The sequence below is a fragment of the Pteropus medius genome, unplaced genomic scaffold, assembly GCF_902729225.1.
Source record: "Pteropus medius unplaced genomic scaffold, Ma_sr-lr_union100, whole genome shotgun sequence".
In the NCBI taxonomy this organism is placed as follows: Eukaryota; Metazoa; Chordata; class Mammalia; order Chiroptera; family Pteropodidae; genus Pteropus; species Pteropus medius.
This window is the reverse complement of record NW_024349802.1, coordinates 18,350,774-18,364,414: the sequence shown is the minus strand read 5'-3', so window position 1 is coordinate 18,364,414 and position 13,641 is coordinate 18,350,774. Positions and strand designations below refer to the sequence as shown.

The 13,641-nt window shown below is 39.4% G+C and overlaps 1 protein-coding gene and 1 long non-coding RNA gene across 2 annotated transcripts; both read left to right on the top strand.

Moving 5' to 3' along the window:
- The first annotated feature begins 1,332 nt into the window (after window positions 1-1,332).
- On the top strand, window positions 1,333-10,520 carry RBM22 (RNA binding motif protein 22). Its single transcript, XM_039836569.1, has 11 exons — window positions 1,333-1,487; window positions 1,929-1,982; window positions 2,983-3,012; window positions 3,651-3,783; window positions 4,772-4,872; window positions 4,975-5,147; window positions 5,972-6,172; window positions 7,127-7,291; window positions 8,004-8,092; window positions 8,286-8,417; window positions 9,448-10,520. Exons 1-11 carry the CDS (start codon window positions 1,434-1,436, stop codon window positions 9,576-9,578), a joined length of 1,263 nt encoding a protein of 420 aa, XP_039692503.1. The 5' UTR covers window positions 1,333-1,433; the 3' UTR covers window positions 9,579-10,520.
- A 723-nt stretch (window positions 10,521-11,243) lies between these two features.
- On the top strand, window positions 11,244-13,258 carry LOC120581566 (uncharacterized). Its single transcript, XR_005647324.1, has 2 exons — window positions 11,244-11,606; window positions 12,483-13,258. It is a non-coding gene; the product is annotated as an uncharacterized LOC120581566 (long non-coding RNA).
- The last annotated feature ends 383 nt before the right edge of the window (window positions 13,259-13,641 follow it).

Here is a 13,641-nt window from a genome sequence, read left to right as displayed (position 1 = left end):
TAACAAACCACAGATCCAAGAGGCTCAGATAAACCCAGGGACTTTCTCATACAGGAAAATATATACTTGCCATATGATCAAATAATTTCACTCCTAGGTATTCACAAATGAAAGCCTACATCCATGCAACAACCTGTATGTGAATGTTTATAATGGCTTTTTTTAATGTTCACTGAAATCTGGAAGAACTCAAATGTCCATCAACTGGCAAATAGATTTTTTTTTAACCTCCCTGGTTCATCCATACATTGAATTCTCAGCACTAAAAAGAAACAAATTACTGATACAAGTAACAATACGGATGAATCTCAAATACAATATGCTAAGAAGTTGTTAGACTCGAAAGGCTATATAGGATTCCATTTATGGCATTCTGGAAAAGACAAAACTTTAGGTATGTATTGGACCGTGTGTGGGGAGAAGTGCATTGACTGGGGCACAAGGAAACTTTTTGGAATGATGGAACTATTTGTAGTGAATGTAAACATTTGTAGTGAATGTAAAATTTCCTAACTATAACTAAAAGGTAAATTTTTACTGTAAATAAATTATACTTTAAATAAACCTGAGTTTTTAAAAAAATAGGTGACTTAAACGTTTTAGGGAGTTCGATGTTAGCATCTGTCATGAAAGTGGTACCAGAATGCTTGAAATTTGTAAAATGTTGGCAGTGATTATTAGTTGCTCCAAAAACAGTGTAACAGTGAATGTGTTGATCCATAAGACCCTTTTCATTTCAGAAGTTGGAAAAACTGCCTTTGGATTTGTGGCTACACGACCAAGAGCAAATTAATCTCTCTGAACTTGTTTCTTTTTCTATAAAAGAGAGCCAATCGTCCTTGCCTAGAGTAATGGTTGTCAGATGAAATACATTACATCCAACTAAATTCGACTTTCAGATAAACGAGTCGTTTTTTAGTATAAACTTTTGCGACATATTTATACTAAAATGAGGTTCACTGTTTATCTGAAACATAACTTTAACTAGACGTTCTGTTTTTGCTTGCTAATCGAGCAACCCTACAGAAGTTATTGTGAGAAATGACACTGACAACGCAAGACGTTCGCCCAGCGTCTGGCATAATAAACGCTCAGTGAGAGCTAACGCTGTTTTAATCCCAGCCCCTCATTCATTGTTTGTTCCTTTATTCTTTCACTCAATTTTAAAATAAATTAGCTGTAGTTGGCGTTCTTCATCCCAAGTAAGGACCAACTCAAGGTAGCACCAGGTTGAAGCACATAACAAGAATCCAACTGTTAAGCGAAGAAATTCCGAACGGCTGACGTCACGACGCACAGGCCCCGCCCCAAAGGCGCACAAGACGCCTAAATAAGACGTGGACAAGCCAGGAAACAGCCCCAGGGCCTGACGGGATTGTGGCGGTCCTCTCTTCCTAAGTCGGAAGCTACTGCTGCCTCCGGTCGCTCTCAACATGGCGACTTCGCTGGGTTCCAACACCTACAACAGGCAGAATTGGGAGGATGCGGTGAGTGTGCCTGCGGGAAGAGGACGGGAAGAGGCGGCGAAGCCGGGCCTACTGCGGGCGGGCATAGCCGTGGCTGCGGGGCGGCCGAGGGAATTCCGGGAAGGAGCCAGCGCCGCGGCCTAGCTCGGCTAGAGCGGGAGGCTGGAGGGCGGCCCTCCTGCGGGCTTGGAAGGAGGGGGCTTAGCTTAGGGTCCGGGACCAGCCCTCTCTCCTTCTGTGCCCCCTATACTTTTTTCATGTTGGTCTTTTCTCCCGCCTCCTGCCAGAAGAGCGGGCAGCGCTCCCCGCTGCGACTCGGCCCATGCTGGACCTCGGGTTCCTGCCCTGCCCTGTTCCGCACCCTCGCTCCTCTCCCCTTCTCTTCTCCCGTACTCACGAGTGTGGCTGAGATGGCAGGGTCTTCGGAGCCTGGCCCTCAACCAGATTTCCCATTTTCACCAGGACTTTCCCATTCTGTGCCAGACGTGTCTAGGAGAAAACCCGTATATCCGAATGGTGAGTGATCTCGTGTGAAACGGGAGTTATTCGTGTTCTGTCAACGTGGTGGTTGGTACTTGCACACTGTCCATGAAGTGCTTCTCTTAGCCAAGCGGAAGTAATGATGCTCCTTTACTAACCCAAAGTCTAGGACAGTTTGCAAAGGACTGTCATTCTTATTCTCTCACTTTGGAACTCAGCGACAATCCTATGATGTAAGAGTCATAATAATAGCTAAGACTTGTGAAGCATTTTACCTAGGAGGTAGATCTGTTAACCAGAGGCTGAGAGAGTTTATGTCTTTTCATATGGCAAGTGAGGATTGGAGCTGGGATTTAAATTCAGATATTTTCACACCAGTGAATATTAGGTAGGGAACCAGGACTAGTAACTAGGTTTCCTGACTCCTAATCAAATGTCTTTTGGCCACTGCACCTTGTCTCTTTAATGTAAGCTATCTCCTATCCCTATAAAAAAGGGTAAAATTAGTGGCAGTTAACATTCAACAATTACATTCGAATTGTATTATAATGATCAATCTCAGAGATATTGATATATTGATACGTTCAAGATGTTTGAACCGCTTATGGGAAGGGAACATTTACTATATGCAGGTTATCAGCACAGAATGAGTCTATGGTAGTTACCTTCTGACTGAATTTTGTAAAATGAGCTGGCCATGGCTATATCCTCCCTGATTTGGGGACCATGGAAACCATTAGGAATTTTAGTTCTTGGGAGAAAACTTGGGATACAGAAGTGAACCTAAGAGCTGTGGAAAGACACATACTTACCTGGTGTTAGATCCATAAGATTCTTAAGAGATTACACTCATAGTAGGTAGTTAGAATATATAAACCTCCCCCCCTCAAAAAAAAAAAAAAAAAAAGGCGTTCTTCCCAACCCTCTTTAGGATGCTATGGATTTCCAGACATGTTTCTTGGGTTATATTTAGGAAAGGAGCAGACATCTGCTCTTTCTGAAACTCTAGTTCTTTTCTCTTTTTTTTCTATTTCAGACCAAAGAAAAGTATGGGAAGGAATGCAAAGTAAGTATGTCTGTTAAAGAGTAATGATTGCATTTTCCTTTTCTCTACCAAATTAGCCTTCAGCTTGCTGAGCTTTGAGGTTCTCCAGTAAAAGTCAATGCTACCCAGCTTTCATGTATTTATATACTTATTGACTGTTAACTATTTAGTGTGTGAGGTAAGAAAATGAGCCCTTTAATGTAGGGGTTCTTAACCTGGCATCTGTGGATGGGCTTTAAACCCCCTGAGACAGTATACCAAGTGTTGTGTGACTGTACATATGAGAATTTTAGCTGAGGAGGAAGATCATAGCTGTTATAAGATTCTCAAAGGAGTGTATGACGCTCCTTGCTCCTTTCTCCCCTCAAAAAAGATTAAGGGTAAGATTATTAATGGTGGTTACCTCTGGGTTGGAGAGGACTTTGAGTTTTGAGTATTGTATTTCTGTACAATGTACAGTGCGAACTTTACCAGGGCAGGGTGTTGTAAATATGATTGAAATATCAGTTGGCATTTAGACTAGATGATTGCTAAGGTCTCTTCTAAACCCTAGATTTGGAGATCCTTTTTTTTTGAATTCCTCATTATTATTAAGTCTCCTGGATTGGTTGTCTAGGTCAGGACCATTCACACTCTGTGGCTCTGATTTTGTGTTAAAGATCTGTGCCAGGCCGTTCACAGTGTTTCGTTGGTGCCCCGGGGTCCGCATGCGTTTCAAGAAGACTGAAGTGTGCCAAACCTGCAGTAAATTGAAGAATGTCTGTCAGACCTGCCTCTTGGATCTAGAATATGGTATGTTTGCCCTGTCCAGTAGATTTGAAAGTATGTAGATGCTGTTGCCCTAGACAACAAACCAGTCTTTTTATCTTTCATGTCTCACTCTGCCTCTGATTCTGACCTCCTTTGAAATGTCTGCTGTGGTTTGCCTTTCCTAGTAAGAGGATAACCATACTAGGCCATTCTAGAGTCCTCCTGAACAATAGGAAATTACGAAAAGTTGAGATTTAATCAGAACTGTCCTAAACCTCCCTCATTTATGTCCCTGTAGCCAAGGGGAGGTAAGGGCATTGTCCCTATGATAGGTAATTTCTTCGACTTCTTTCTAGGACCAAAGCTTTTTCCCACAATCTCTACCAAGAAGCTCATAGGCTAATTGTGCTTTAGATTTTTGTCTTAACTGTGTTGTTAGGACTGATATACTGCCACTGTTCAGAGTAACTGCTTCTGGAGTGATTTTTTTTTTTTAACTGCAGATGACTTTGTTTATGAGAAAAGTTCTTTTTCAACAAGAGTTTCAACCATGCAATAAAATAAAAGGGAAAAGGAAAATATGAGTTTATGTGTAAGATCAGGAAGTTACTCTGTTAATCAGAGTCCCGGTCACATATTATTTATATGTTTGTTAAGGACAACCCTTATATGACTGTGGCTATTCCAGATAATATGTAGGAGCAGCCTAAAAATTAACTGCTTCTACATAAAAGCTAGATACATTATTAATTTACAGGTTAAATCTGACTATAACCAAAGTTTGTTCCTCTAAAAGATTTTCTAAAATATCTGTTTCACCCAATCATGACAGCTCAGGAATTTGCATAATTTCTTAGAATGCTCTGTAGCAGTATTTGCTAAAGATTTTGAATAAAAATACAGTAAAGCCTCTGGTACCTAGTAAGAAAGTGGAGAAAAGAAGAATGGTATTGTATTTGTGTGCGTATTAAGTATGAATATTTTTAAATATACATGAGTTTTTTTTCCTCCTTTCCTTTGTACCAACCAGGCCTGCCTATCCAGGTTCGTGACGCAGGGTTGTCTTTTAAGGATGACATGCCAAAGTCAGATGTCAACAAAGAGTACTATACACAGAACATGGAAAGGGAGGTATGCTGCCGCTTTCTTGATGCAGTCTTATATTTGATAAGAGAATTAGTGGCTTGGCACCGTTTATATAATTTATCTTTTGAATTTGTCATCCCTGTGTAGATTTCTAACTCTGATGGAACACGACCAGTTGGCATGCTGGGGAAAGCCACGTCCACCAGTGACATGCTGCTCAAACTGGCCCGGACCACACCCTACTACAAAAGGAATCGACCCCACATTTGCTCCTTCTGGGTGAAAGGAGAATGTAAGAGAGGAGAGGAGTGTCCATACAGGCAAGAACTGAAGTGCATTTTCAGTATTTGCTTTCAGATGATCAGTCATCTAAGAAGTGAGAGATGCTGGCTTAAATTATTTTCGCTTTTAAAATCTAAAAGTTTATGAAACTGGTGTGGTATATCTTGTCTTAAGATTGTTTAGAAGAGCTTGATTAAATTGTTTTTACATATAATGGAACTTTTACTATAACTGAGCTTTGGGAAGTTTTGTTGCTATGCCATTTAATATAGATATTGACTCAAAGTTTCTACCCAAGATTTAAGTCTTCACCATCATGGTATAACTGGCTTGAATCTCAGTGTATAGCTAAACTAAGGCCAGGCATCTAAAGGGAGTGTGAGTATGTGTCAGTCAAGACTGCCAAACCTAAGAATTAGGAGTTCTTAACCTGGTGTTGGTTAACCCCACCCCCTCCAAAAAATTATTTCTTTATCTAGGGCTGGGTGCCTATCTTTAATCAGACTCTCAGTGGAATACAAGACCTCAGATACATTGAGAACCATTAACCTAGAGAGGGATAACCATGTTTTGGTTACCTCTTGTTTTGGAGAAGATTATGCCAAAAGCATTTCTGTATAAAGAAACTGCCATTCCAGATGGCTATTTAAATGGCTTTTAGGAGACTGGCATGGCCTTGTGGGATACAGTAAATTACTTGGTATTAGCTCTGTTTTGATAATTATGTTTCATTATGGCCAAAGTTATAGTTCAAAAGGCACTTCAAGGTATGTATTTAGGACTTGTGTGGCTACTATTCGGTGATACCTGAAGTTGTTTTCCTTTGTTTCACCTTTATGCATTGTTCTTTCTTGAACCATAGACATGAGAAGCCTACAGATCCAGATGATCCCCTTGCTGATCAGAACATTAAAGACCGATATTATGGAATCAATGACCCTGTGGCAGATAAGCTTCTAAAGCGGGCTTCAACAATGCCTCGTCTGGACCCGCCAGAGGACAAAACTATCACCACATTATATGTTGGTGGTCTGGGTGATACCATTACTGAGACAGACCTAAGGTTTGTGCGTATAATTTTATGAGCTCTTTTGGTTTTAACGGCCTTAGAATAGTTTGGAGGATTTTTTTTGTTTTTGTTTTTGGCAAAAACACAGGCAAGCATGATAATCCTGTACAAAGTACATTTTCCTGTAGCCGGTCTGTAGTCAACAGTATGCTGATTAGAATGTTTATAAAATTGTCCTTTATGATGCTAGAGTGGTAATGTTCATCAGCTGTGCTTGCTTCTTACTCGCATGTGGTAATAATCACATGAGGTTCTATTTGGCCTCATAGCCAATTAGAGTTTTTAAAATAGAACACACATCCAAGTATGATTAGTTGTGTAGAGAGGGGAGAGCTTTGCAATTGTAAAAGTCTTATGATTTAAATTGCTGGCCTTTTAAAGAGAGTGGCATTTTGTAAATTTCTGATTCTTGGCTTGTATTATGCTCTGCTAGATTAGACATCTGAGCAGATAGTGGAAGTTACCTCTTCCAAAGAGATGAAAGTAGAGAAGAAACTTAAGTTTATAACCTGCCCTTGGTAGCCTGTCTCCATGAACCCCTGTCTAAAGTGAGTTAGAGAATACCCAGGGGTTGGCAGATTTTTTTCCCTCCTCTTCCTCTTTCTTACAACCTTTTAAAAAAGTTTTTTTTAACACTCTTGACTCATTAGCCATGGAGGCCATAGTTTGCTAACTCCTTATCTAAGGTTTAGGGTTCTTAAGGAACCTCTTGGGGCTCCCTTTCCTCAGTGGGAAAAACCCTGAGATGTTCATTATTTTTTCTTCCCTTCCTCATTACACAGCACTCACAGTAGAGTTAGGTGTTGGAGCTGCCTGCAAGTGGTTAGGCAGATAACCATGGGGCCAAGTACTTTGTGGTGAGTCAGTGAAAGAGTTAATAATCCACTTTCAACCTCCTGGGAGTGTCTGTGTGTTAACTCTCATTTTTCTTTTCTTGTATCCCTTCAGAAATCATTTCTACCAGTTTGGAGAAATCCGGACGATCACCGTTGTGCAGAGACAGCAGTGTGCTTTCATCCAGTTTGCCACAAGGCAGGCTGCAGAAGTGGCTGCGGAGAAATCCTTTAATAAGTTGATTGTCAATGGCCGCAGACTCAACGTGAAATGGGGAAGGTGATAATTAGGCTACTTTAAGATATCTTTATTGAGATTTTCAAGAAACTTCTAGTATCTGGGCATTAGTAAGCCTTTGGTGAATAGGCTTATATCAATAGGTCCTTTAAAATGAGTTTTTATTCTTAATACTCATTCCTGTGGATGTTGGGATCATCTGCGGATGTTGGAAATTTATTCAGGGTTTTGGTTTAGTAATCTTTGAAGGTTCATGTTTTGTGACTAGGCTGAGTGTGATGCCAGGGCTTGAAAGATGGATTTGAGAGTGTACAAATAAATTAGACTCACATTCTATCCTCCAGAAGCTGATTGTCCAGTGGAGAAGAATAGCTAATTTAGGTTTGAAAGTGCTGATTGCATAAGGGAGACACAAGTAAAGGGCCCTGAAAGTTCAAAGGGGGAACATGTTTTCAACTTAAAACCAGGGAGGAGATTGCTAATAGCAGCAACCCTTATAGAGTGTTCCTGTGTGCTAATTAGGCTCTGTGCTAAACAAATGTAGGTTGCCTTTTCTAGTCCTTACAACAATTCTAGCAAATTTTGAACCTAGGTCTTGCTTCAAAACCTTTGCTCTTATCCACTCTGCACTGTGGCATTTATGGGAAAAGAGTGTTTGCTGAAGCGGAGGCAAGGAGTGAAAGAACTCCATTTGATGAGGAAACATGAGAAGTAGAGGTGTGAGAGAAGGTGTCGTGTTGTCTGTGACTCCCAGGTCCCAAGCAGCCAGAGGAAAAGAAAAAGAGAAGGATGGAACCACAGATTCTGGGATCAAGCTAGAGCCTGTTCCAGGATTGCCAGGAGGTGAGTACAACCGAGTAGCTTGCCAGCTTCAGATGCTCAGACTGCCCTCATATTCCTCCCATGTTAGACCGAACCCAGGTCTCTGGCTCCTGTAGTAGCTCTGTCCTCCCAGCAGGAACTGCTAAGAATTAAAGGTGGTGGAAACAACGTTGCACAATTGTCTTCCCTCCTAACTCTTGGCTGTTTTCTCCAGCTCTTCCTCCTCCTCCTGCTGCAGAAGAAGAAGCCTCTGCCAACTACTTCAACTTACCGCCCAGTGGTCCTCCAGCTGTGGTGAACATTGCCCTGCCGCCACCGCCTGGTATTGCTCCGCCCCCACCCCCAGGTAATTTCCACCTTCCTTCTTAGTAGATAGGTCTGACTTAGCCCAGAAAAATCCTTGTGAAGGTCCTGTCTTTATACCTCTCCATCATGTCTAACAATCTAAATCCTTGAGTTTGCCCCACAGAAGTCTACAAGTAAATCTGATTTGTTAGGATTCCTGGTATTTCATTTTTTTCCTGGCCTGCCAAGGAGGGGAAAGTTGCCAATTTTCTAAAGATCTAAGTATATATAAAATCAGAATGAGAGTTATTGGATTACAGTGACCTATCATCAGTTTGTTCTCTGTTCTAACCTAATCTTGATGCCCTGGAGTTTAAGTGTAGACTGTGGACGTGTGTCATTTCACAAAGCATTATTACCTATCTGCAACAAGATAAGGAGCTGTCCCAGAATGTAAATTCATTAAGAAAGTCTTCTTACAAAAAATTGTCAGACAAACTAAACAGTGCACTTAGTTGTATAATCAGTTACATTTGTTTTAAGGTCTTTATCTTGTTGGTGGCCAGTAATAAAACAGTTTGAGGATGGGCACTTTGTATAGCACTGCTCTAGAAAATGTCAGCAACAGTGTGAACAGTGAAGTAAATCACAAGTACCAGTTCTGTGGCAGAGTTCCTAGACTCTGAAGAAAGTCCTGGTTTCTGAACACCCTCTATTCCAGTGTAAGGCATTGAGGTTAGTGATGAGGGTGTCTTCCATCAGCCTGATTTCTTCCTCACCTCCCAAATCCTGATCAAATCCTGTCTGGTAGGATTGGCATGTTTGATTGATAGAAGTTGCTCACATGACATACTAGCAGATACCTTGAGGCCTGTGGAGTTTTCTTTTAACTTGAACTGAGAGGAACGGTTTCTCAAACCAAGGAAGTAATACAGGGAGACAGTCCTAAGCAAACCCTGTGAACGGACATTCTCTGAAGCACCTTGTCGTTTGATTTACGCGTACATGATTTGACTTTAGAAAGATTCAGAGGTTTGAAAGATGGTCAGGGAAACTGCAGGCCTAACAGATTTGTCTTCTCCCATCTGCAGGTTTTGGGCCACACATGTTCCATCCAATGGGACCACCTCCTCCTTTCATGAGGGCTCCAGGACCAATCCACTATCCTTCCCAGGACCCTCAGAGGATGGGAGCTCATGCCGGGAAACACAGCAGCCCCTAGCACATTGTCACCACTCTGGGGCTCTACGGAAGACAGGGCGCTTAAAAATCCCAGTAAATGAATCTTGGAATAAATATATTTTTCCTTTCTTTGTAGTTTCCATGGCAGCTGAATGTGTTCAAATGTGAGCAGTCAGAGAATGACAGCCATGCTTTGATTGATGGACCTAAAATAAGCTGCCATTAACACATCTGGTTACTACTATAATATTACTAATAAAACTTAATGCCTGTTCAGGACAAGCAACGGGTTGAATTGGAATGTCCAATGGAGTTACCATCCAATTATATGTTCATTTTATATTTTGGGGGGAGTGGGGCATTGACCTGCAGAAAAATCTTTTGACCATTTTTATGTCCATTGGGTATTTTCCTTTTTATCACCTAAAAAAAGATTACTAGTACTAATCATCGTAGTGGCATAAGTGTGATTTAACACTTCTGAAGTCACACCCTCAGAAAGAAATGGAAACCAGCAGCCAGCACAGCCCAGGTCTCTTCTTACCTCTCCTTTCCTCATTGATTGCTGAAGGAATCTGGCCGATAGTTTTATTTCTCTACACTACCAAAAAAAAAAGACAAAAATAAAAATTACTTTTTATTCTATCAATTGGGTAGAAACATGTCATGGAGCTGTGTATCACTGAAGAAACCTGGTGTCTGGGATGAAATTATTTTAAAGAACTTCCTTTAAAACACTTTTAACAAACTGTGAAATGAAAAAGCATTGGAGTGTGTTTGAATGGAAGATTTGTCACCTACAGCTGGAACTTTGATCTTCAGCATTCACCTTCATGTGTCTCATTTTAATTCCCTGCTTCTAAGGCAGGGGACTGTTTGGTCTTCACATGTTTGGATATAACTGAATTGTAGATGGTAAAAATAATTTGATGTTGTGTTGTATTTTTGTTTTTAAAAAATTAAAACGGGTCAATTTTCCAAATGTTGTCATAGGCTTATTTCTAGATTTCTATCTTCTTTGGTAGCTGAAATTCAGGTCAGTGGAAATTAGAAACAAGTTATATAAATATGTAAATTTTTGCTTTAGACTTTTGATTTTTATCTCAATCCATTCTATGATGATAAAAAGGACTAGATCCTGACATATGATGGTTGCTAAATGGTAGCTTTAAAAAGTCATCTTCATATTATACAAGACATTTTAAAAGGAAACAGGCAAAATTTCTCTTAAAAAATCTCTTTTCTGAAGCCAATTTCATGTCACTTTAAAATATGTATAGTTATGGGCTGGATGTACCCCATATAACACCCTTTTTTAGCTTTGTGGGAGAATTTTTGTCCTCCAGAGGGCGCCATCTTGCCATTTTTGTTTAAGATTCAAAAATTTATCCAAAGATATCCAGAAACACTGAGATTTAATTTTATTTCTAGTAATATCAAATGTGAAGGAATATTGGGTATTTCCAAGTATTTCAATACCATTTTGGATAGGGTTTTGGTTCGGTTTGTTTTGTTGGTCTACTTGAGCATGTAAAAGATTTTGAGCCAGTTCTAAATAAAATGAATCGTAGTGTTTTAATAATTGCTAAATTTGATTATACATATATACATATGCAAATTTATGACTACCCAGTTGTATATTGCTTTTTTGAAGAGATTCTAAATTTTGTGCACTGGCTATGGAGATTTTATATATATGTATATATATGTATATACACACATTTAAAGCATAAGCCAGTATAGATTGAATAGATGCTCAATTAGTCTTAAGTAAATCAGAATTATGAGCAATTAGATTTTGACAAAAACTTTTAGGTGCTTACCAAACTCCATTTCCTTTTCTTCTAGGGCACACAGCTGGGGTTACACTTGGTGAAAAGTAACCTTTGCCATTCCCAGACCTGGTCTGTAAAAACACCTCACTCAATCCTATGAACTTTTTCCCCAACTGCTGGCTGAATGCACAGGAGGATCCCTGGAAGATGGCAAAGTCACACAATGGAAGGAACCTGGGGTCCTCTGTCACTGCCTTGAGGAAAGCATTGTGATACGAGGAATTTTTGTTATAGTAAGCCATTGAGACCTGGGGATTTATCTGTTAAAGCAGTGTTTCCTAATAACAGATACAGTCAAATCTGATCGTGGAACATTTTTGTTTATACCAAGTAATAGTTTAAGCAGACTGAAGCTAGATTACCTGAATTCAAATCCTCACTTCACCTCTCTTCTGTGTGACCTTGGTCGTGTTACTTAACCTCTGTCTAGTCGTAATGCCTCACCTCCCACCCTTCTCACTACCTATGATATTTTGAGCTGCTCCCCTTATGGAGAAGACTCAGAAAGTATAGCATCATGACAACTGAAGACAGTGCCCATGAGGCAAAGAGTAAGATGTGACATGTTTTGAAAGCCAAAACAAGTCAGTGAGACATTATAACCTGAAATAAATGGAGGTGAAAGAGAAGTTGTCTAGGGTGACCCCTCCCCCACCCCAGGTCTCTGACTCAATCATTTGGTTAAGGAGATGTCTTTCAAGTTTCTTTGTAAACGTACTTTTTTCCCTTCCTATGCTCTTTTCCTTTTTATGGCTGAATAATATTCATTGTGTATATGTACCACTTTATGTACATCTTCTTTAGTCTCATCTATCAGTGGTTGCTTCTATAGATTGGCTATTATAAATAATGCTGCAATAAACATAGGGGTGCATATATCTTTCTGAATTGCTGTTTTAGATTTCTTCAAATACCCAGAAGTGGAATTGCTGGGTCATATAGTAGTTCTATTTTTAATTTTTTAGGAACCTCCATACTGTTTTCCATAGTGGCTGTACCAATTTACAATCCCACCAACAGTGCATGAGGGTAGAGCGCATTTCTTTGGGATGGTATTTGACTGGTTTATCCTTTTCCATTTACTTATTTTACTTCTGTTATATTTTTAGGGATGCTGCTTGTGAACAGCATGGAGCTGGAATTATTTTTTATCCAATCTGTGAGTCCCTATCTTTGAACTGGTGAGTCTTATCCATCTTCATTTATTATGATGATTGATACAATTAAATGTATTTATACCACTTTATGTGCCTTTGCTTTTTTTTTTTTCCTCCGCTCATTCCTTGTTAGATTCTATAATTCTTTTGGGACCCTTCTCCAATCATGTAGTTCTTTCAGGGGTGAGTGGAAAACTCTCTTAATATTTATTTGACTGAAAATTAATTTATTTTGCTCTCACTTCTTGAAGATATTTTTCCATTATTGCTGTTATTTTAAGTGTTGTTCTTTTGCAGGTAATCTAACTTTTTGGTCTGGGTGCCTTTCATATTTCTCTGTGACTTTGGAGTTTCGCAGTTTCACTACAGTGGTTCTTAAGTGTGTATTTAATTTATCGTTCTCATGACAGGGTGAGGATTGTGTAAGTTTATGTCTTTTATCAAGTCTGGAAAATCCCCAGTCATTTTTAAACTCCTTCTGGAACTCCTAGTAGTAGTATTGGGCATTTTCATTTTATCTTTTATATCTTTAAATATGCTCTCATGTTTTCCATTTCTTCACTTCTCTGTAATCCATTGTGGGCACTTTTAGTTCAGAAATTCTGTCTTCAGGTACATCTAATCAGCTATCAATCTATTAACGTTTTTTTTTTTTAAAGGGATTATTTTGGTATGGAAAGAGCACATAAAACACAAATGTACAACTAAATTAAATATTTTTAAGTGAATGTCTATGTAGCAATCACCCAGATCTAGAAATAGAAAATTTCCAGCTTTCCCAGAAGCATTTTATGTGTCACCTCACAATCACGAACTTTCTTTTCTCTCAAAGTTACTACTATCCTGCCTTTATTAAACACTTCTTGCATCAGTGAACATATACATATGGATTTTCCTTCCTTTGCTTACTATTTTGTTTCTGAGATGCCTCTGTAATGTAGCATGTAACTGTAATTCATTCACGTTCATTACTGCTGTGTCTAATGTCAGGTTCCCAATGTTTTGGTTATTCCCAGTCTTTCATTTCCATATCACTGTATGATTTCATTTATACAAAAAACAAAAACAAAGAAAAGTGAAGTTTTATGTGAAAAACTTGTTAGGCATCCAA

What these genes read in the sequence shown, in the direction of transcription:
- RBM22 (XM_039836569.1), top strand. Translation starts at nt 1,434, where the DNA reads ATGGCGACTTCGCTGGGTTCCAACACCTACAACAGGCAGAATTGGGAG. An exon ending in AAAACCCGTATATCCGAATG is followed by an intron (nt 1,983 to 2,982) that starts GTGAGTGATCTC and finishes TTTCTATTTCAG; the next exon opens with ACCAAAGAAAAGTATGGGAA. An exon ending in CTCAACGTGAAATGGGGAAG is followed by an intron (nt 7,292 to 8,003) that starts GTGATAATTAGG and finishes TGTGACTCCCAG; the next exon opens with GTCCCAAGCAGCCAGAGGAA.